At 43.6% G+C, this 20,009-nt stretch overlaps 1 protein-coding gene across 7 annotated transcripts; it reads left to right on the forward strand.

Moving 5' to 3' along the window:
• Window positions 1-65: 65 nt before the first annotated feature.
• On the forward strand, window positions 66-18,262 carry ZNF821 (zinc finger protein 821). 7 transcript variants are annotated; one of them, XM_042969754.1, is made up of 9 exons: window positions 66-362; window positions 1,022-1,082; window positions 4,069-4,185; window positions 9,299-9,419; window positions 11,703-11,828; window positions 14,500-14,645; window positions 15,281-15,385; window positions 16,360-16,526; window positions 17,303-18,262. In XM_042969754.1, the coding sequence occupies exons 5-9, from the start codon at window positions 11,747-11,749 to the stop codon at window positions 17,955-17,957; spliced, it is 1,155 nt and encodes a 384-aa protein (XP_042825688.1). In that variant the 5' UTR covers window positions 66-362; window positions 1,022-1,082; window positions 4,069-4,185; window positions 9,299-9,419; window positions 11,703-11,746; the 3' UTR covers window positions 17,958-18,262. The 7 variants fall into 7 exon arrangements, with proteins under 7 accessions (XP_042825688.1, XP_042825685.1, XP_042825686.1 ...); XM_042969751.1 differs by lacking the exon at window positions 9,299-9,419 and adding an exon at window positions 2,304-2,418 and having other exon boundaries at window positions 67-362; XM_042969752.1 differs by lacking the exon at window positions 9,299-9,419 and adding an exon at window positions 2,334-2,418 and having other exon boundaries at window positions 67-362.
• The last annotated feature ends 1,747 nt before the right edge of the window (window positions 18,263-20,009 follow it).

Raw genomic sequence — 20,009 nt, forward strand, 5'->3', positions numbered from 1 at the left:
GGGCGCGCGCCTGGGGAGCGGGGAGGGGGACCAAGCCGGAGAAGGGGGGAGGGAGAGAGGAGAGGCTCGTGCACGCGCCCCACTCACTGCGGGTGCGCGAGCAGCGCGCTCCCGCCGCCCGCGTCGCCATCTTTTCCCCCTCCGTCTGTCTGTCTGCCGTTGGCTTTGTCCGTCTGCAGCGCCGCCCCTCGGCTCCCCGCCACCGGCTCGGCCCGAAACCGCCCTCCGCCTGCCGGGGCTCAGTCCCGGAGAGCCCCGGCCTGGCCGGCCCGAGCTGCGGCCCGGGGCCCATTGTCCGGCGGTCCGTCTGTCCGGAGGCGGGGCCCAGGGACGCGGCGCGCCGCGGTGCGCCGAGGCTCCGGGTAAAAAGACCCCCGTCTCCTTTCCTCCGGGGCTAGGCTGAGGATGCAGGGGCTCCCCGCTCTCTCCCTTGTTCGCCCGCTGTCGGTCCTTTTGTCTGTGTCTGGGGAGGGGGCTCGTGCTCGCTCTGGCCGGAGGGCGGGGGTAGCCCAGGCTCCGACGCTCCCCCTGCGCCGGGTTCCCCAGACGAGGCCGGACCCGGCTGGCTCCCCACGGGCCGTTCCTCTTTCAGTCCCTCTGGCGGTCTCGGGCGCGGGAGGGGCGTCCGCGCCGCCGCCCTCCCGCGGTGGGCCCAGGTCGGGCTGGGCCGGGCACTACCGGGGCGGCCCCGGCGTCTGACAGGCTGGGGTGGAGCCGGGGGAGGAGGAGGATGGGCGTGGGAGTGCAGACCCGGGTGTCAGTCCCGCGTCGCGGTCTCGCAGAACGGCTTCTAAATTTAGATTTCTGAGAAGACTGTGTCGTCTGAGGGTTTGTCTGAGCCGCCTCGGAAGACCTCTGGCTTTTGTCGGTAATTCCTGGGTATCTACCTGTGCTCAGAAGATCGAAGCCAGAGGGACCATCTCGGCTGATTGTACACCTTCTCCAGACCAAAGAAAGTGGGAACAGGGTGAACAGTGAGGCAGCTACGTGACCAGCTTTCTCGTCCTCTCCTTTTTGGCAGATACAAATCACTGGGATTCGGGCGAGTTTACTTTGCTCCGTGGGAACTGCCAGAGCTGGAGGTGGGAGTGCACCCTCTTTTCTTAAAGCTTGGATTTCACCTGCTCTTTTTGTTTTTTTCCCCCATGCTAAAGTCTGTGGTGTGTCCTGAAAGCTGCAACCTAACACCTGTGGGAGAGCAGGGACAATGTTAAGGGGCGATGTTGGCCTCCCTCCAAAGGACTCTTAACCTCGTTCTAAAGGCAAAGCTTCCTTCCTTTTTACGTAGAATCCCTTGTAAACCTGAACCTCACCGTTTACTTTCTTCCCATTCCGTTTTTTCTTCCAGATGGTGGTGATGTTCAGGCGGCTCTCCATTTACATTTTTGTGTTAGTTTCAGATTCAGTCTTGGGAACTGAGGCAGTGTTAAAAGAAGAACTGAATGCATGATCTTTAGGGCAACGCGTCTATAAATTTTATTACCTTTTATGGCCCATAAAACGGTCGTCTAACCTCTGAGATCTTGCTATGTAGTCAAGAATGCACTTATATTGCCATTTATGTATGTATGTATGTATGTATGTATGTGTTTTCTTATTTATTTCCTTATCGAGTCCACGACCCACTGACTTTTTTTTTTTTTTTTTTTGAGGTAGAGGAGGGTATTTGCTTATCTCCCCCCCTTCCCCCCCCCCCCCCCCCCCCCCCCCCCACGTAATCCCTCAGGTGTGAAGTCCCATTGGGTACCATCTGGTCAGTTCCCCATTTGGCCGCTAGGAGGATTGTGAGATGCAGTGGATACTGCCTATTTCAATATGCAGATGCTCATCTCTGTTTCTGACTTGTAGCTTCAGTATTGAACTGTTGCCTCACCAAGATGATCTGAATTGAGCATGTCTCAAGTTATTTGGCCTTCCTTCAGAAGGATCTTCATTACCTTTATCACACAGTTTCAATTTCTGATCTTGATTAGGAGAAAATTTAAAGATTAGTTAATATTTCATTTTTCTTTATATAATAGAGAGGTGTAGCTCTACAAATGTTGGGAGAAAATGATAATGTGCATTTCATTCAACTTTCCATTTTATGATTCCACAGGAAAAGACCCAAAGTGAATATTCCTTCACTGCTTATGCTAATAACTACTTGATTGGAAAGAAATGATCTATGCAAACAAAACTTAGAACAGAGAATACATACCATTAGCATTAGCTTACAGAAAGTGCCCTCTAACTAGTTAAAATTGATTTTACTGTATACATTTGAAGCTGGTTTTTTTTTGTTGTTGTTGTTTTAATTAAAGGTCTGAAAAAGAACTGTGTTTGATATGCAGATATGATAGAAGACTGCCTGAAAGCTGCTTCCTTTGCCACTTCCTGTGGAGGCCTGTCTTTGCCATTTGCGGTTTCTTTCTTTTGGTAAGGGGAGGCAGGATCTGATTACAGGTCTGAGATCCTTTCTAGCTACATGGAGGAGTTAGTTGGCATAACAGGAGATGAGTCTTCACTAACTGGAGTGCAGAGTATAGCTAGCAGTAGCCTCTCAGAATGCCTCTTAAGGCATTAAACTACTTGCTTATTCAGTATAAGTACAATTTGAAAGGGCAGGAAGTGAAAGAAAACTTAGAGGGTGACCAAATCCATATTCTTGTCCTTGGTAGGGAAGAGAATCTCTTTTTTTAATCTATTTATTCACTGTGCCTTTCTTTTTATTTTTATTTTTTTATTTTATTTTTTTTCAATATATGAAATTTATTGTCAAATTGGTTTCCATACAACTTCACTGTGCCTTTCATAGAAAATTTCAGTTTTCACTACTAATCCATTTCAGACTCTTTAACAACACTTACTGCTGGGAAAGTCTTTCTTAGAAACTAACCAGGAACCTCCAGCCTTATGTATCTGTTCCCTCCAGTTTCAGGGAAGCAGATGCAGGTCTCTGCAGCACGTTTCCTTTGGGGAGCTTTTCTCTTTGTTCTCTTTGGGGAGCTGATCTCTTTGCTACACAGAGGCCGGATTAAAAAGAGGCACTAAAGTTATTAACTTTGCCACTCCAGAGCATGTGAGCAGGTTGATATTCCACACTGGAATGTTGAATTAATACTCAACAGTGTGGATAGCATCTGGCTCTTCTGGTGAGAGCTCATCTTCAACATTGGAAGCCTGATTTGATTCAGTGCCCTGTCATCCACAGTGCCTAGTACTGTGCCTACCTCGCTAGGTGGAGGCTCTATTTCCTGTGCTGATTTCATTTATAGATGCCTAAAAGTTTTGAGATGTTTCCTGTCTCGCAGGGATGTGGTGCTTTGTCACCTCCAGGCAAGATAACTTCTTGAAAAAACATCTGGAGGTTCCCATTTGTGCAGATTGCAGGGCTTGACTTCCAGTGGGCGTGTAACATGTGAGCTGCCACCCTCTTTAGCTTCCATCTGCTTCCTTTTACATTCATGGGGGTTATCCATTTGAGCCTGCAGTGCTTCTAAAACTGTTACCTAAGTGTTTTGCTTCCTTTTCTATCTGGTGATCTTGATCATGATCACATAGCAGTGTTCTGGATTCTACAGATAGATTTAGAGTAGAATTCTCTAAATCCTTTGAAGGAGTCCCTTCCTAAACTTCTTGGGACCTGGATGTTGTGCTAGAAATTTCCTTCCTTCTTTCTTTCTTTCTTTCTTTCTTTCTTTCTTTCTTTCTTTCTTTCTTTCTTTCTTTCTTTCTTTCTTCTTTCAGTTTATTTATTTATTTTGAGTGAGAGAAAAAGCACGAGTGGGGAAGGGGTAGAGAGAGAGGGAGAAAGGAAGAATCCCAAGCAGGCTCCGCATTGTCAGCACACAACCAAATGCGGGGCTTGAACTCACTAACTGTGAGATAATGACTTGAGCCCAAGTTGGATGCTTAACCAACTAAGCCACCCAGGTACCCCCATTTCTTTCTTTCTTTAATTAGTTCAATTATTTATAACTGGTGAGTTTTATATGCTCAATAACTTTTTTAAAAGTCTTTTTATCTTTAATTTTGTCTAATTTCTGGGAAAAATGGCACGTGGTAACAATATGTTTTTTATTGTAGGTCAGCACCCTGCAAGGAAGTAGTAACATATCCAGTTGTGAAACTGGGAAAGGCCAGAACTTTTGGATCAGGAAAACATGTCCCGTCGGAAACAGACAAATCCAAATAAAGTTCACTGTGAGTATTGGGTTTTGTCTTCTGGAACCTGGGAACATTGAGGGTTGAAATGAAAGAGTAATCTCAATTTAGGTGAGATGCTTACACTAATTTGTGTAGGAAAAAAGGGTTAAAGAGGTTGAACGTGATGGGTTTAAAGTGTGTCTGGTTGCTGGAGGAAGTATTAGAAACCTGTCTTAGGAGTAAGTGCACTTGATTCATCCTTAGTATTCACATTAACAGACATTTATAGGATATCTGTGCAAAGCCTTGTGCTAGATGCCAGGACTGTAAAACAGCATAAGGATATATAAGACTATAGTGGAGCCACAGATACATAAAATAATATCTAAAAACACAAGATAGTATATGCTGAGTGCCATATAGGGATGCTAAGACTGTGTGTACTACAGAACAGGAAGGAGTTCCATAGACTGAAGTAGCAAGGGAATGCTTCATGGAAAAGGCCCTAGACTGTGAGCTTAAACTGGGCCTTAGAAGGTAGGAAGTGGATTTTTAAAAAAGGAAGAAGGAAGAGGTAAAATCAGGTAGGGAAAATTATGTGAGCAAAGATAAAAGAAGGAAAGCACATGTTCAGGGGATAAGGAGACTTTGTATGAAGCAGACGTTTTATTTATCCAGATATCCTAGGACATGAGTTTGGAGATGTTAAACTCAGGCCAAGTTCATACTTCATACTGTGGACTATAAGGAGCTACTAAGGGTTTTCAGGCAGAGAAGGGGAGGGGCATTTAGAATGCAGTGTGTCAGGACTACTAAGCAGTTTGTGTGATGGATCACATGAGAGAAAGACTAGTAACAGGAAAACTAGGTATGCATTATTGCCTTGCATTGTTTCTCAGCGGTTTTGTATGTATGTATGTTTTATTTCAGTAATTAGACTGTAAAATTCTAGAGGGCAGAGACTATGTCCCATTTGTATTTCCTGCTATTCCTCTTTACTTCTAGCACTGCTTATAAAGGATGTTCAAAGTGCCTTTTAAAGTAACATTTAATATGTCTATCTATGCAGATTTTATATAATTGACCTTTTTCCTATGATCTGGGAAGATAAGCATCCTCACCCAAATGTTTAAAAAAGAGTCACATAGCACCTTTTATTATTGAGGACTGACCAAATAAAGTACAGCAGCATCTGAAGAGAATTCAGTGAAATAATACATAACGGTTATTTTGAAGGAAAACACTCTTCTACATATGAGGGTAGATTCGTCAAAGAGTTAAGATAAGAGGACTAAAGTTCATTAAAAATATCCTGCATACCAGGCACTCTGTACCTTATCTTATTGGGTAATTTCAAGAGTGAGAGAAGAAATAGTAGGAACAGAGGAATTAGGGGGACTTGAATATTTTATAAGTTAATGAGATTAGGGTGGCACACCTTCATTTACAATTAATTCTTCAACTTAACTCCTGGAAAAGTTGTAGAAGAGAACAAGTTGGATGCTTCTAGGAGTATGTTCTGGAATAGGTGGATGTGGAAGTCTGCTTAATATAAAGGTGAGTGAGTGGTTTAGGAAGGGTTTAGAAATTGATGCTACAACAATAAAATGTAGTGGGCCTGAATGTGAAGATTGTCAAGAGAGACATCTCTTGATCCAACACAGAGGTTTAGTAGGGTTGTCTTCTCCTCTCTGATTGAAAACAAATATCAGTAAAAGACACAGATGTGACCCCAAGAAGGCAGGGAAGGAAAGGTATTCTTAGTAGATGGGTTCACAAATAAGGCGGTCATAGGAGTTGGGTGTTTACTTAAAAAAGCCGTCTGTCCAGGGCACCTGGTGGCTCAGTCAGTTGAGCGTCCGACTTTGTCTCAGGTCATGATCTCACCGTTTGTGGGCTTGAGCACCAGGTCGGGCTCTGTGCTGACAGCTCAGAGCCTGGAGCCTGCTTCACATTCTGGGTCTCCCTCGCTCTCTGCCCCTCCCCTGCTCATGCTTTCTCTCTCTCTCTCTCTCTCTCTCTCTCTCTCTCTCTCTCTTAAAAATAAACATTAAAAAAAAAATTTTTTTTTAAGCCATCTGTCCAAAGAGACTTGGTTAGATTTAAGGAGAGTAGGTGGCAGGGAATGATGGCCTGATTGTGATAAGGCCAAGGGAAGCTAGGCTTGTATGGCCTTGTATGTATGGCTTGTATGGCCTTGTATGTACAAGCTAGGCTTGTATGTATCCATCAGCTGAATCTCCTCCCACCATAGTTGAACCCAGGGTGAGTTGGTATTGGGTCAGAAAACAGATGGACAAACAGGCCATGGAGAAGATAAGAGTATTACACATCCACAGCTGCAGAAATGCAGTTTCCAGAGCCGAGTCAATATCATATTGTGGTGGAATGGGTGGGGCTGTGCGGGCTCTGAGGAAGTGACCATTATGAGGGCCATGAACAGAAATGTTCAGCTGCAACTAAAAAGCAGACCCCCAGGGAGGGACTGTTTTCAGAGATGTATTTGGATGGGGAACCATGAAGGCTTCTCAGGTAATAGACTAAGCTTGACTAAAGAAGAAAAGACACTGAGATTTGCTGGTGTCTCAGGACTTTGTGCTTATTTACTGTTTGGGGACTGAAGCGTCTTTTTTTTTTTTTTTTTTTTTTTTTTAAACAGCATTTTCTCCTTGCCCATGACAAAAGTGGCAGGCAGAAATAGGTAGTTTCAGTCTTCTGACCGCTTGAGTCTCCTGTTCCCTTGCAGTGAAATGGAACCAATCAAATGTATTGAATTTAATGCTGCTTATCTATTTAAAATAAGTGGAATGGACTCAAGGTCTGGGAGGCAAGAATGTCTGCAGAAGCTTTGCTGAAATGTTAAAGCCAGTCGGCACTTGAGTAATGGCTGAGCTCCATTACATCTGCCTTCTGGGAAGAAGATTGTGTCATGAAACTCAGAGCCCACCTAAAAGAGTATATTAAGAATCCCACTGCTGTAGGGGTGCCTGGGTGGCTCAGTCCGTTAAGCTTTCGACTCTAGATTTCAGTTCAGTTCATGATCTCATGGTTTGTGGGTTCAAGCCCCATGTCAGGCTCTGCAGTGACTTTGTGGACCCTGCTTGGGAATTCTCTCTCTCCCTCTCTCTCTGCTCCCCACACCCCAAATAAATAAATAAACGTAAAAAAGGAAGGAAGGAAGGAAGGAAGGAAGGAAGGAAGGAAGGAAGGAAGGAAGGAAGGAAGGAAGGATGGATCCCACTGCTGTAGCCTGGCAGCATTTATCAGATCCACTTGAGAAGCCAGCAGGCAGGATGCACTGGCATTTACTTGGCTTTCCTCAGGACTGTCTCTGTATCTGAATTACCATCATGATCTCTCCTTTCCCCAGAAACATCCACATGTACTCTTGTAGTTTGCTCAGTTCATTAATAGATTTGATACAGAGCTTTTGGAATAAAAGCCCAGAATTATTGGTTTCAGAGAAACTGCTGAGGGGTATTAGACCTTCTTCTGCCCCTCCTTCCTCATCTCACCTCCTTCTGAGTACAAGTTTCTGTCAGCTGTTTTCTAGAGAGGTTGAAAATAGAGTCCCTTGTACACTCATTTGATGTGTTTATGCCAAGCAAACCACTAAGAAAAGGAGAACTCTTTCTTCAGAGACTTTGTTTTCAGATTGAAAAGTACATACAAGACTAAAAACTTTGAATTTCAATAAAAGCTTCTCAGCTTTTACAGAGAAGTAGGAAAAAAAGCCTTTAAAGTGCCTTCTCTTCCAAAAAACACAACTTGTTTTGTCCTCGTTCATTCTGTCAACATCCTTGTGAAGTAAATGGCTATGTTCCCGGCCTGTGGTAGCACCTTGGGTCACAGAGACTGTCAGCTGGAATGGAATCCTAAGCCCCTCACTCCCAAGACTAGCTCATTTTTTCTGCATTTGACTTCTGCTCTGTTGGAATATTTTTCAGCTGCTTTGCTTTCTTTAATTTCAGTCAGCCAGAAATTGCATGTGTTTAATTGCACCAATGACTCAAGAAAGAGAATTGTAAAATCTTTGCCTTTCTAGTAACTTTTATCCCAGGCTTCTCCTCTGTTCTACAGACTTGCTTGGATGGCCTTGTTCTTGTCTAGTCTGGAACACCTTAGCCAAATCAGACAAACAGTATCTTGATTTCATACCAAAAAAAAAAGAAGAGGTAGCACCTTGTTTTTTACTGTAGAGCTTAGATTACTTGTTCTTAACTATTAATAGACAAATAAATACCCATGTTAAATAAGATGGTTGCCCTACATTAATATCTAGAGAACTGAGTGTTTTTTTAACCTATTCCAATAGTTTCAAGATAGAAGGAAATAATAATTCTACATTAGAAAAGCAGACAAATTTCCAATTCTGTGTCTCCCTCTCTCTCTGTCCCTCCCCCACTCATGCTGTATCTCTCAAAAATGAATAAATGTTAAAAAAAAATTTTTAATAAAAAAAAGAAAAGCAGGCTGTTGTATAACATTTCTCAAGTGCCAGTATTTCTATGGATCACATTATATTTGAGTTACTATGACATACTTTTAGCAGATATCACTACCTTTTTATGAAAGGATAATTCTGGGCAGTCAGATTTACAGCCTAGGTATATAGGGCCTACTGGAAGATCATGATATGCCCAAATCGCTTTTTTAATGGTTTTTATATATTTTGCTTTCTGTCAATGTTTAAGATAAGAATGGCCTTAAGGAATAAAGTTTACCTTAGCCCTTTCCAGGAGTCAGGAATAGAACCAAACTGCCAAAAGGGAATGACAATTAATGTATTCTAACTATCCTAAGTGAGATTGCCAGCAAAAGTCCTAGATAAAGACGTTGTATGGAATTAACTCTTCTCTGTTCCGTGAAGGCCCAAATATTTAGACAATATCAATAGACAAAAACTTTCAGCTCAAGTTGGTGGGTCTAAACTGAATCACTGGTAGATCTTGAGAGGTATTTATCCTTTTAGATGCCCTTCTACTAATGCAATGCAATTACCTATTAAGGGGGGAAAAAGTGTATTCTTCATATGTTATAAACCTAGTTTTTTTCTGGGTAGGTTTCTTTAGAGATGCGAAGTATCACTGATGAGAGTGGTCTACCCTTTGATAATCATATGTTGGTACATGACGTGTTCCTCAGTGCCATTTCTGCCCACGGTTTCCAGGTCCAAAAGCATGCATCTACCCAGAAGAATTCAGTAACTAATCCAGTTGGCCATGGTCTTGTGGTTACAGTGGAACCACCATGAAGAAAAATATTTTACTTCTGCAAAGAAGGATGAGAAGGTGCTATAACACAGAATTTTTTTTTGTTCTTCCTTGCAGTAATTTATGTCCAGTTTATGATCTTGATATTTTGGAAATGGACTTAAGGCAGCTTATTTTTCTTTTACTTGAGTGCACTGGGGCTAGAAGTTCACTTGAACCCTTGCCACCTCTACTCCCATTCCCAGTAGCAATCAGAGTAGCCACAGTACTAGTTACTCTGGCCCCGGCATGGTAACTCCTCATAGGGTATCAGAACCATCGAAATGATGGGTCCCTTTGTCATTTACTGGCCCTAAGAACATTATTTTGATCTTTGAGGTGTAGCATCAGTTTCTTGTGGTTCGAAGGTAACATTATCACTAGGATCAGAGCCATTCTTCTCACACAGAGACAAGTGTTTGTTTTCAGCAGCACAACTCTGGTGAACTATCTAAACTGCTTACATCAGGGGTGCCTGGGTGGCTCCAGTCGTTTAAGCGGCCGACTTCGGCTCAGGTTATGATCTCGCGGTCAGTGAGTTCAAGCCCCATGTCGGGCTCTGTGCTGACAGCTCAGAGCCTGGAGCCTGTTTCAGATTCTGTGTCTCCCTCTCTCTGACCCTCCCCTGTTCATGCTGTGTCTGTCTCTGTCTCAAAAATAAATAAACATTAAAAAAAAATTTTTTTAACTGCTTACATCACTGCTAAAAACCAGTTTCAAAATATGGATATTAAAATTGTACACACCTGGGTTTGAATACTTTGTTCTATAGACTTGAGTTTTCTCTTAAGTAAAATATGTGTAGGAATACCTACCACATAGAGTTTTGCAGAGAATTCAGATAAAAACTATAAAGCACTGGGGCACCTGGATGGCTCAGTCGGTTAAGTGTCCGACTTCGGCTCAGTTCATGATCTCATTGTTCATGGGTTCGAGCCCCTCATCGGGCTCTCTGCTCTCAGCAAAGAACCTGCTTCAGATCCTCTGTCCCCCTCTCTCTCTGCCCCTCCCCTGCTTATTCTCTCTCTCTCTCTCTCAAAATAAATAAATAAACTTAAAAACAACAACAACAACAACTATAAAGCACTTAGCTTAGAGCCTGGAACCAGGATATGCCAAATAGTAGTTATTAGTGTTCAGCACTTAGCATCTAGGTGCTCACTGAATTTTTGCTGAACAAATGCCAAAGTGAATCACATGAAGCCTCCTTTACATCAGTTCTTTCATCGTCCAAGGACTGATAGCACAGGTCAACTGACCATTTCTCCTGCCGCACTGTATCCTGTCTTGGAACCTGAACCTGTTTATGTTCCTTTTTTCTTTTCAGTAAGAAAGTGCCTGGCCTGTTGTCAGACATTTCACTAGGGCTTTTTATTCTCTCTTGGTGGCTGGGAGTGGGAACTGTAGTTTCCACTCTGACTGAGATAATGGAAACCTCAAGAAACCCAGTTCTCTTTTCTCCTAATGCCTGGCCTCTTGGAAATAAAAGAGCACTTAAATATTAACTCTTCAATAACCACAAAGATCCTAGGCAGAGTTCATTGCAAATGAATGCATAATCAAGGACGGTTCTGGGCTTTTGGATACCCCATATGAAAAAAGAAAAAGGAAAAAATACCTCATTGACCAGGGAGACTAGATAAAATACTATTTCTTGCAAATTAGTTGGTATGTTTCAGGAAGTTTGTTCCTCAGCAAAAATGAGTTCATATATTATCTGTTCTCCATTTAGTCTGTTATTCAACCAGTTGTTGATTTGCTTGTGGCTAATTCTGGTAGACAAAGAAAATCAAGGCAGAACTTCCAAAGTATCTCTCGAAAGGGGAGTGGATGAAAGATGAGATTAGAGAGATTGTTTTTGGAAGGATTATTTGAAGCACTTGTTTATAGTCAGAGATGAACTCTGAGTCAGGGCCGTAATGTTAGTATGCTAAGATTCAGAGATTGTGCCCACATTTGTTGCCCTATCTGTATTATCCCATCACTTTGCCTCTTCTGCCTCTGTCTCCCCAATCCTGATGGTAAGTTATCCGTGGAATTGATATTCTGACGTTAAATTTGTTAAGTAGCAATTGATTACCTTTTGAAAGGAGTCAGGATTGGGAGGATTTAAGCAAGTGATGCTTTCTAGAGCATCTGGCTCACTGCCCAGGAAGAGTAGCCATGCCCAGAAACTCCAGGAGGCAGCAAGCTAAGAGATGGATGACCCCACAATAGGGTACCTGCCTGTCTCCCAACTTTGAATGGTCTGACTTTCCACCCAGCTTGCCTGGAATATGCTGTCTAGCTGGTGGCCTGACTGTTTTTCCTTGTGACCACCAGGGGATCAAGTATTTGCTGGGCTAGAAGAGCAAGCCCGCCAGGCGATGATGAAAACTGATTTTCCTGGAGACCTTGGCAGTCAGCGACAAGCTATCCAACAACTAAGAGATCAGGACTCCAGTAGCAGTGAGTTCTGCACCTTCTGGTAATGACTCAGGGCAATGGGAGAAGAATTATCAGAGTGTGTGTGCTCTGGGGATTGTGCATGGGGGTTGGGAGGAAGACATGAAGAAAGAGATTTGTGGATCCTCAGTGTTCCCAAAGGTGTTCCAAGGTGTATGAGCATTTGCTTATCCAGAGAGAGGACAGGTTTGGCATTATATTTTTTTTTTAACTCATGGACTGCAGTACTTGATACAGTGCCATACACAGATAGGTTTGTGATGACTGTGATAGACGGGTATAGAGATCATTTGTACAGGAGCAGTCCCTGGGTTAGGTGAAATGAAAATAATCCCTGTCTCCTAGAATCTATTTACTTAAAGTTAACAAAATATAAGAGTGGTATTAATGAAATTTTTGCTTGAGGACCCAGTTTGAATGTCACACAAGAGGATTTGCTTACTAATGAGATTATGCATCATATAAAATGCTGAAGTCTGGGTACCTGGGTGGCTCACTCTGCAGGGCATGCGAGTCTTGATCTCAGTCCGAGCCCCACAGTGGGCAAAGAGACTACTTTTAAAAGAATAAGTTATTTTTTTTAGAAAAGCGATAAAGTGCTAAAGGCAGTGTCTTTCTACACCAAGTCCTAAGTAGATCCCTGGAAGGAGATGGAAAAGACAGTGATGGGTAACTAACTGAGCCTGATGGATCTTCTGTTCCATGACCTGCCTGAACAAATACATTTTGAGATATATTTGTTGAAATACAAATTTCCTAGGATGATTTCCATACTTTACTAATCACATCCATCTGATATTGGATATTATTACTGTCAATTCAGAGTGACATTTTTAATTTTTTTCTACATTTGGGATTAAAGAATAACAAAGAGGGAAAGAATTCAGGGGCCTTCTAGGAACTAGTTTTCACTCAAATTAATAATTTAGCAAAAAAAAAAAAAAAAAATTAGCATCTAGTTGCTCAGGTACAGAAAAACCCAAAGATTTTTAGAAAACCTATGGGAGCCACCAGTTTGAATAACAGGATAGGAATGGCAACATCTATAAAAGTTTAATAGGTTTCCATTCTGGAAAAGCTGCATCATCCCTCTAGATGGCATACTTATTTTTTTTTAAATCTTTGGAATTCTATATTTGGATTTTTGATCAGTCACATAGTGTGTTTGATACAGTAGTGTCTTAGACTAAGTTTACAAGTACTCTGGATAAACTGGTGAGAAAATATGGTATGATTTAATCTATTCAAATCCTGCATCGTTGAGATAAATTCCCACAAAAGCTTTGGGCTAGGGAATAAGGCATACATATGATATAGATCTTTCCAGGGCCCAAATCCAGTCCACCAACCAAGCAGAGTATCTAACAGAGACCCACATAACTACTAGCAGATGATTTGGTTAGATTTTCTTATGAAGACAAAGAATGTAACTAGTTTTGCCAGATACTGGTGGATTTAAAAATTACACGAGGGGTGGTAGAGAGAAGACAAGAAGCACTGTAACTAGGAAAGCTGAGTCTCACAGGTGACAGTCTACCCTGTATTTTCTCTTGCTCACAGTCAGGCCCAGGAATCCAGAATCTAAGGGTGGTTGGGATAGGGTTGGAGTCTGACAGCTTCCCTAGGCTTGGCTTCCTCTTGTGATCTTCAAGGTACTCGTACTTTTTTTCCCTTTCAGAACAAACTCCCTATTATTATCGTGGTTTTTAAAAAATCTTTTTCTTTTCTATGTATTTTATAATGAGGGAACAAAAATCAACCCACAAAAATTTTGCAGACCCCTCAGCCACAAGTAGACCTCCCCACAGCCACATCCTACCCCCTAAATGAAAATAAACTCAATTCTTACTTTAGTTATAAGAAATTGTATTTCATCCTAAAGAATGTCCTGTTCCCTCCACTTAATGCAGTCAGTTATCCGTCAGATAATCCAAAGAACCAATGTAAACAATGGATTTATTTAGCCTGGAATCCTGAGTTACTAGCAGAGTAAGAACCCACTGAGTCAGGTACCACAACAAATGGCCTGAGGTTGGTTGCTGTGCTGTTTTTTCCACTGGACTGAACAAACTTTTCCCTATAAAGTAGACATTATTTTCAACTAATTGACTACTATCTCCTTTATTGATTAAGAGGAAGGAAAAACTTCCTTGTTTCTCTGTGTGCCTTGGGGTTTTTTGGGAGAGAAGAGATTAGTGGGACACAGAATAGAATAGTGTATGTGATACCATGGAAAAATCATGCAGGGGGTTATGGAGAAAAGTAAGTAATAAAATCAGTGAGAAGTGTGGGTAGGTCAGAGGTGATGTGTTGTGGGAATGAATGAGCATGGTGTGAGGTGCATAGGAGGTATGATTTGAAGTATGAGGTATTTGGGAATCATGTAAGAAGAATTATTTTTATGATAACATACAGGGCCCAATAACCATTGTCTAATGGTTTTGCCTGAGATTTTCTCTTTAGTGTGCAAATGGCATTATAAATAAGAGCTAGCAGCTCTTTCACTTAACATGATTTGTATCCACTGTCCAACTAAATAAACTATTCATTGATATAAACTCTGTTGTGGAAGATCTGAAAATGTTTTCACTATAGCTACAAACTCTAAGGTGGAAAGCAACTCAAGGCCTATTTATGCAAAAATCAGAACTAGTGACCAATTTGTGTGTTCTAGGTGACAGTGAGGGTGATGAAGAGGAGACCACACAAGATGAAGTCTCTTCCCACACATCAGAGGAAGATGGAGGGGTGGTCAAAGTGGAAAAAGAGTTAGAAAATGTGGAGCAGCCTGTTGGTGGGAGTGAAGTGGTAGAGCATGAGGCAAGTGACAAATGGTTCCTGAGTCCAGGAACCCCCCCGACCCTTCTGCTCAGCCCTGATGCCTGATGGTCTCCTGGACCTTCATGTGAAGCCCGTCTTCCTCCACAGCTCCATTTACCCAAACCTCAGACACAACTCTCATCACACCAGCTTTCCTGTCCACCCACATGTCACTAACTGAGGTACAGCTCCCCCACTTCTTTCCAGACGGAATATCCACTTTTGCAAGACTGTCGGCTGACTTCCTGAAGTGTACTCTCGAATATGCTTGCAAATTTAAGTCAGAGTGTTACCTGAGGTGCCATCTTCTCACTAAATTGTTTCCTGAGGATTCCTGCAAGAAGGACAGCCGGAAGGAAGCTAATCCGAGAGAGTTAACCTTAGGGGAAAAAACAGAGAAGCTGTCCCTGGGGCAGCCTGTGTCCTCATGGCAGGAAGCCTTGGAGGAAATAAAGATAGGAGCAAATTTTATTCCCTTGCCCTATTACTTTTTCTTTCAGTCCATAGTGGAAACCTAAGAATAACATGTGATACCAGGTTGTGTTCTTTTTAACAGGATACCCTGTTAAAAGAAGTAGGGTCAGGGAAAAGAGTGGTAAACAGTCTTAATGAATTGCCTACTTGTTGAATTGCAGGTTACGGGGAACTTGAATTCTGACCCCTTACTTGGACTCTGCCAGTGTCCCCTCTGCCAGCTAGACTGTGGGAGCCGCGAGCAGCTGATTGCTCATGTGTACCAGGTATGGGCTGGGGAGCCACTTGCTCAGGAACACAAGCGTCAGCAGCTTGTTTATTGGTTAGCCTTTGCCTCCAGCTCCCAGAGGAACCTTGGGCTGGTGCTTCCAGTAAGAGTCCACTCCAGGCCCCAGAACATTTTAGAGACTAAGTGGGATATGTTGGGTAAAACTGTTGTCGGTTCCCAGGCAGACACCCTATGAAAACTTAAGTATAATTTTTTTTCCTAAATTACTTAATGCATATTTAAATAGTTAAATCGAAACTAAGATCCATTAATAATGAGGGCTTTGTTTTAAAGAGGAAAAAAATGAGTTCACATAAATGTTTCTGTTATACTAGAGAAAGTGTAAATGAAGGGATCGGAAGAACACGAGCTTTTGTGTTCTTTTTTCCATGATCCAATCACAGAGCACCTTTGCCTTGTGATCTATATTAGAAAGGCATCAGCACACATGGCAGCCTGAGCTTTACCATAAAGGTAGTTGGTTAACAAACAGACACATTTCTTTAGAAGATTGTTTTGAAAAGATTGAAGAAAAGGCAGGACAAAATCTCTTTTGGATACCAGTCTTTCTAGCTAGTTTCTACACTTGGCCTTCATTGCCTCCTTACCGTGCATTTGTGTCTGCACAGTGTGAGGCAAGCAGATAGAAATTATCCCAAGCATGAGTTCTTTGCAGGTTTTGAAGAGGGCTCTTGCTCTGGAGCCCTGTTGTTCATCAGGCCAGCTGCACGTTCCAGAACATAGTCAAAACTCAAGCTAATGAAATCTGAACAATAATCGGCACGGCCTGGCCCTTCTAAAGGCCTGTTAACACAAGTCTCTTACTTTTCCAGGTGCTTAACGGAGAGAATTGTTGCAAATCCCTTGTTCTTAGACTAAGGAAAGGGGACATTTTTTAGAAAGCAGCTTCTAAGTGGGTATGACTTATCTTAAAGGTTGCATGAGTTGACAGATTAAGGCTCTGTTTTGCAGCACACTGCAGCAGTGGTGAGCGCCAAGAGCTATATGTGTCCTGTCTGTGGCCGGGCCCTAAGTTCCCCAGGGTCCTTGGGTCGTCACCTCCTAATCCACTCGGAGGACCAGAGGTCTAACTGTGCTGTGTGTGGAGCCCGTTTTACCAGCCATGCCACGTTTAACAGGTTAGCTGGCCACCTAAACCTCTCGGTCTGGGAACAAATTACTGGGTGTGGGTTCTGCTTTCCCAAATCAAAACAAAGGCTAGAGATAGGTAATGCAAAGGCAACTGACCCTTGACTCCTTGGAAATAAAAGTAATGAACCTAGTAAATATGCCCATTCCATTAGATATCCCCAAAGAGAAATGAATTCCCATTTCTTTCCTCTATCAGGATAATATTTTCATAAGAGATAGGAGTGGGGGAGCAGTCCAAGAACATTCATAATAAAGTTCACTGGAATAAGTGCTAAGAGGCCCCTGATATGAGGACACAGTCTCCACTGTATCCGAGGAAGACTGGAACTATGTGAATTGTGTCCTAGTTCCATTTGCCAAGGGTACAATGCAGAGTCGTCCAAGGCAGGAGGGGCTGAGCCAGTGGACTCCCCTAAAGGCAGCTTCTACTTCAAGGACTGCTGCTTCCACAGGAGGACTACCCTGCCTGGCTCTTAGGAACACCACCAGCCAGCTGGAATGAAAACTGCGTATTTGTGGGGGTCCAGCTGACACCTGGCCATTGGCTTTGTGTCCAACTCCAGGTGGGCTTTATAACTTGATAGACCCCCTAGCCCAGAGAAGCTGGGGAGTCGGAGGGCTAGAAGAGGTCTCCCAAGTACTCAAACTGACTCCTAGTTGTGCACTTGGAGCAACTGGTCTAGTAGGACAAGAGTAAGTCAGAGCTAGATACCTGAGCTAGACTAGAAGGAGACACTAACGATCCAAAATTTTTGTATTCCAGCGAGAAACTTCCTGAAGTACTTAATATGGAATCCCTACCCCCAGCCCATAGTGAGGGCCCCTCCAGTGCTGAGGGGAAGGACATTGCCTTCAGTCCTCCAGTGTACCCTGCTGGAATTCTGCTTGTGTGCAACAATTGTGCTGCCTACCGTAAGCTCCTGGAAGCACAGACCCCCAGTGTTCGCAAGTGGGCCCTACGTCGACAGAATGAGCCTCTGGAAGTAAGGCTGCAGCGGCTGGAACGAGAGCGCACGGCCAAGAAAAGCCGGCGGGACAATGAGACCCCGGAGGAGCGGGAAGTAAGGCGCATGAGGGACCGTGAAGCCAAGCGCCTGCAGCGCATGCAGGAGACTGATGAGCAGCGGGCACGCAGGCTGCAGCGGGATCGGGAAGCCATGAGGCTGAAGCGGGCCAATGAAACCCCAGAGAAGAGGCAGGCCAGGCTCATCCGGGAGCGGGAAGCCAAGCGGCTCAAGAGGAGGCTGGAGAAAATGGACATGATGTTGCGAGCTCAGTTTGGCCAGGACCCTTCTGCCATGGCAGCCTTAGCAGCCGAAATGAACTTCTTCCAGCTACCTGTGAGTGGGGTGGAGTTGGACAGCCAGCTCCTGGGCAAGATGGCCTTTGAAGAGCAGAACAGCAGCTCTCTGCACTGAACCCCTCCTGCCCTCTCACTCACCCAGGTCCCCAGGGATCAATGTGGTAGCCACCCAAAGGGCCCTGTCCTTACTGCCAGAGACAGGCCTGGGTTGGCTGCAGGTGGACCTGCGTACCTTTGCATGTGGGAGCAGGATGCTGGGATCAGCCAGAAGCCGACTTAACACGGCTCCGGACAAGGGAGTAGGCAGGCACTCCAGAGAACTGGACTCCCCAGCCCACTGCTACAGGGCATGCTTCTAGGACTGCAGGGCCTGGTGCGGCCCACGGAAATGTGAGGGCAAATAAATTAATTTTATCTTTACTGGCCTTTTTCTGCTTTTCTCTCCATTTCATTCTAGCAAATGAAGTGATGTAGGAGAGACCTGGGTGGAAGTTTTCGGCAGGGACTTCTGGCAGATTGTCTTCTGAAGGGAGGGCGCTCCTCAATTTAGGTGGCCCAGAGATCCCTTGTTTGGGCCTTTACAAGCTGATAAGGCATACCTATGACAAGAAAGAACCATTGCTGACTTTGTGAGAGTCCATTCCCAACAGCCTAACAAAGATCTTCTATAGTCCCAAAGGCCATTTAAACCTAGCTTACTTTTTCCAAACTCAGAAGTAGACACCTTTCCTCATAACTGGCATTTTCTAAAGAGATGCAGTATTTATTTAGGCTATGGGCTGGCTACTTTTCCCAGCAGAATTCAATTTGTCAAACTTTAAAAATCCTATCCTAGCGGCACCTGGGTGACTCAGTCGGTTAAACGTCCAACTCTTGGTTTTGGCTCAGGTCATGACCTCACATTTCAAGGGATTGAGCCCAGTGTCAGGCTCTGCACAGGCTAGTGCAGAGCCTGTTTGGGATTCTAGGTCTCCCTCTCTGCCTCTCCTCCACTCACGCTGTCTCTCTCTCTCTCTCAAACTTAAAAAAGATTTTTAAAAAATTTTTTAATGTTTATTTATTTTTGAGAGAGAGAAAAAGCATGAGCAGGGGAGGGGCAGAGAGAGAGGGAGACAAAGAATCCGAAGCAGGCACCAGGCCCTGAGCTGTCAGCAGAGCCCAACATGGGGCTTGAACTCACAAATCAGATCATGACCTGAGCCAAAGTCGGGCGCTTAACCAACTGAGCCACCCAGGTGCCCCATAAAGTTAAAAAAAATTTTTAATCCTATCCTAGACAGCAGTCAGCTTCATTGAGGAATATGTTCACAGAAGTAGCTCTAATATTGGAGCACCTGAATGGCTCATTTGGTTAAGCATCCAACTCTATTTGTAATTTAAAAAAAAATTTTTTTTAGTTTATTTATTTTGAGAGACCACGAGCTGGGGAGAAGGGCAGAGAAAGCGAGAGAGAGAGAGAGAGAGAGAGAGAGAGAGAGAGAGAGAGAGAATTCCAGCAGGCTCCGTGCTGCCAGTATTGCGCCCAATGTGGGTCTCGATCTTACAAACCATGAAATCATGACCTGAGCCCAAGTTAAGAGTCGCTCAACCAACTGAGCCACCCAGGAGCCCCCAGTGTCCAACTCTTGATTTCAGCTCAGGTCATGATCTCACTGTTTGTGAGATCCACCGCCCATGTTGGGCTCTTGTGCTGACAATGTGGAGCCTGCTTGGGATTCTCTCTCTCGGCCCCTCCCCTGCTCGTGCAAGCACTCTCTGTCTCTCTCACTCTCAAAATAAATATTTAAGAAAATCTAAAATTTCAAAAAAATTAAATAGCTCCAATATTAAGATCTATAGTACCAAGGAACTCTTGTTTGAGAGAAGTGATCCATCTTCTTATTTATTCCCCAGAGCCAAGGTAGAATAAAACCCATTAAGAAAAATCCAGAATTAAAGTGAGAAGAGAGTTGAAGTTGACAGTGGTCAAAGCCCAAGCAAAATGACCATTTTGTAGGTCTGCCAAGCCGAGGAGACCAGAGCTGAGGTCATTTCTTAAAAGTGTCTGTGATGGTACAGAACAAGTACAGAACTTTCCTTAGCCTGCACCAAAGGTTGTGTACAGTTTAGATAATTATAGATCTTGAGGTCCAGAAGGAAGTGCCCTAGTTAAGTTGTAGCCAGAAAA

The sequence above is a fragment of the Panthera tigris genome, chromosome E2 (genome assembly GCF_018350195.1).
Source record: "Panthera tigris isolate Pti1 chromosome E2, P.tigris_Pti1_mat1.1, whole genome shotgun sequence".
NCBI classification, from domain to species: Eukaryota; Metazoa; Chordata; class Mammalia; order Carnivora; family Felidae; genus Panthera; species Panthera tigris.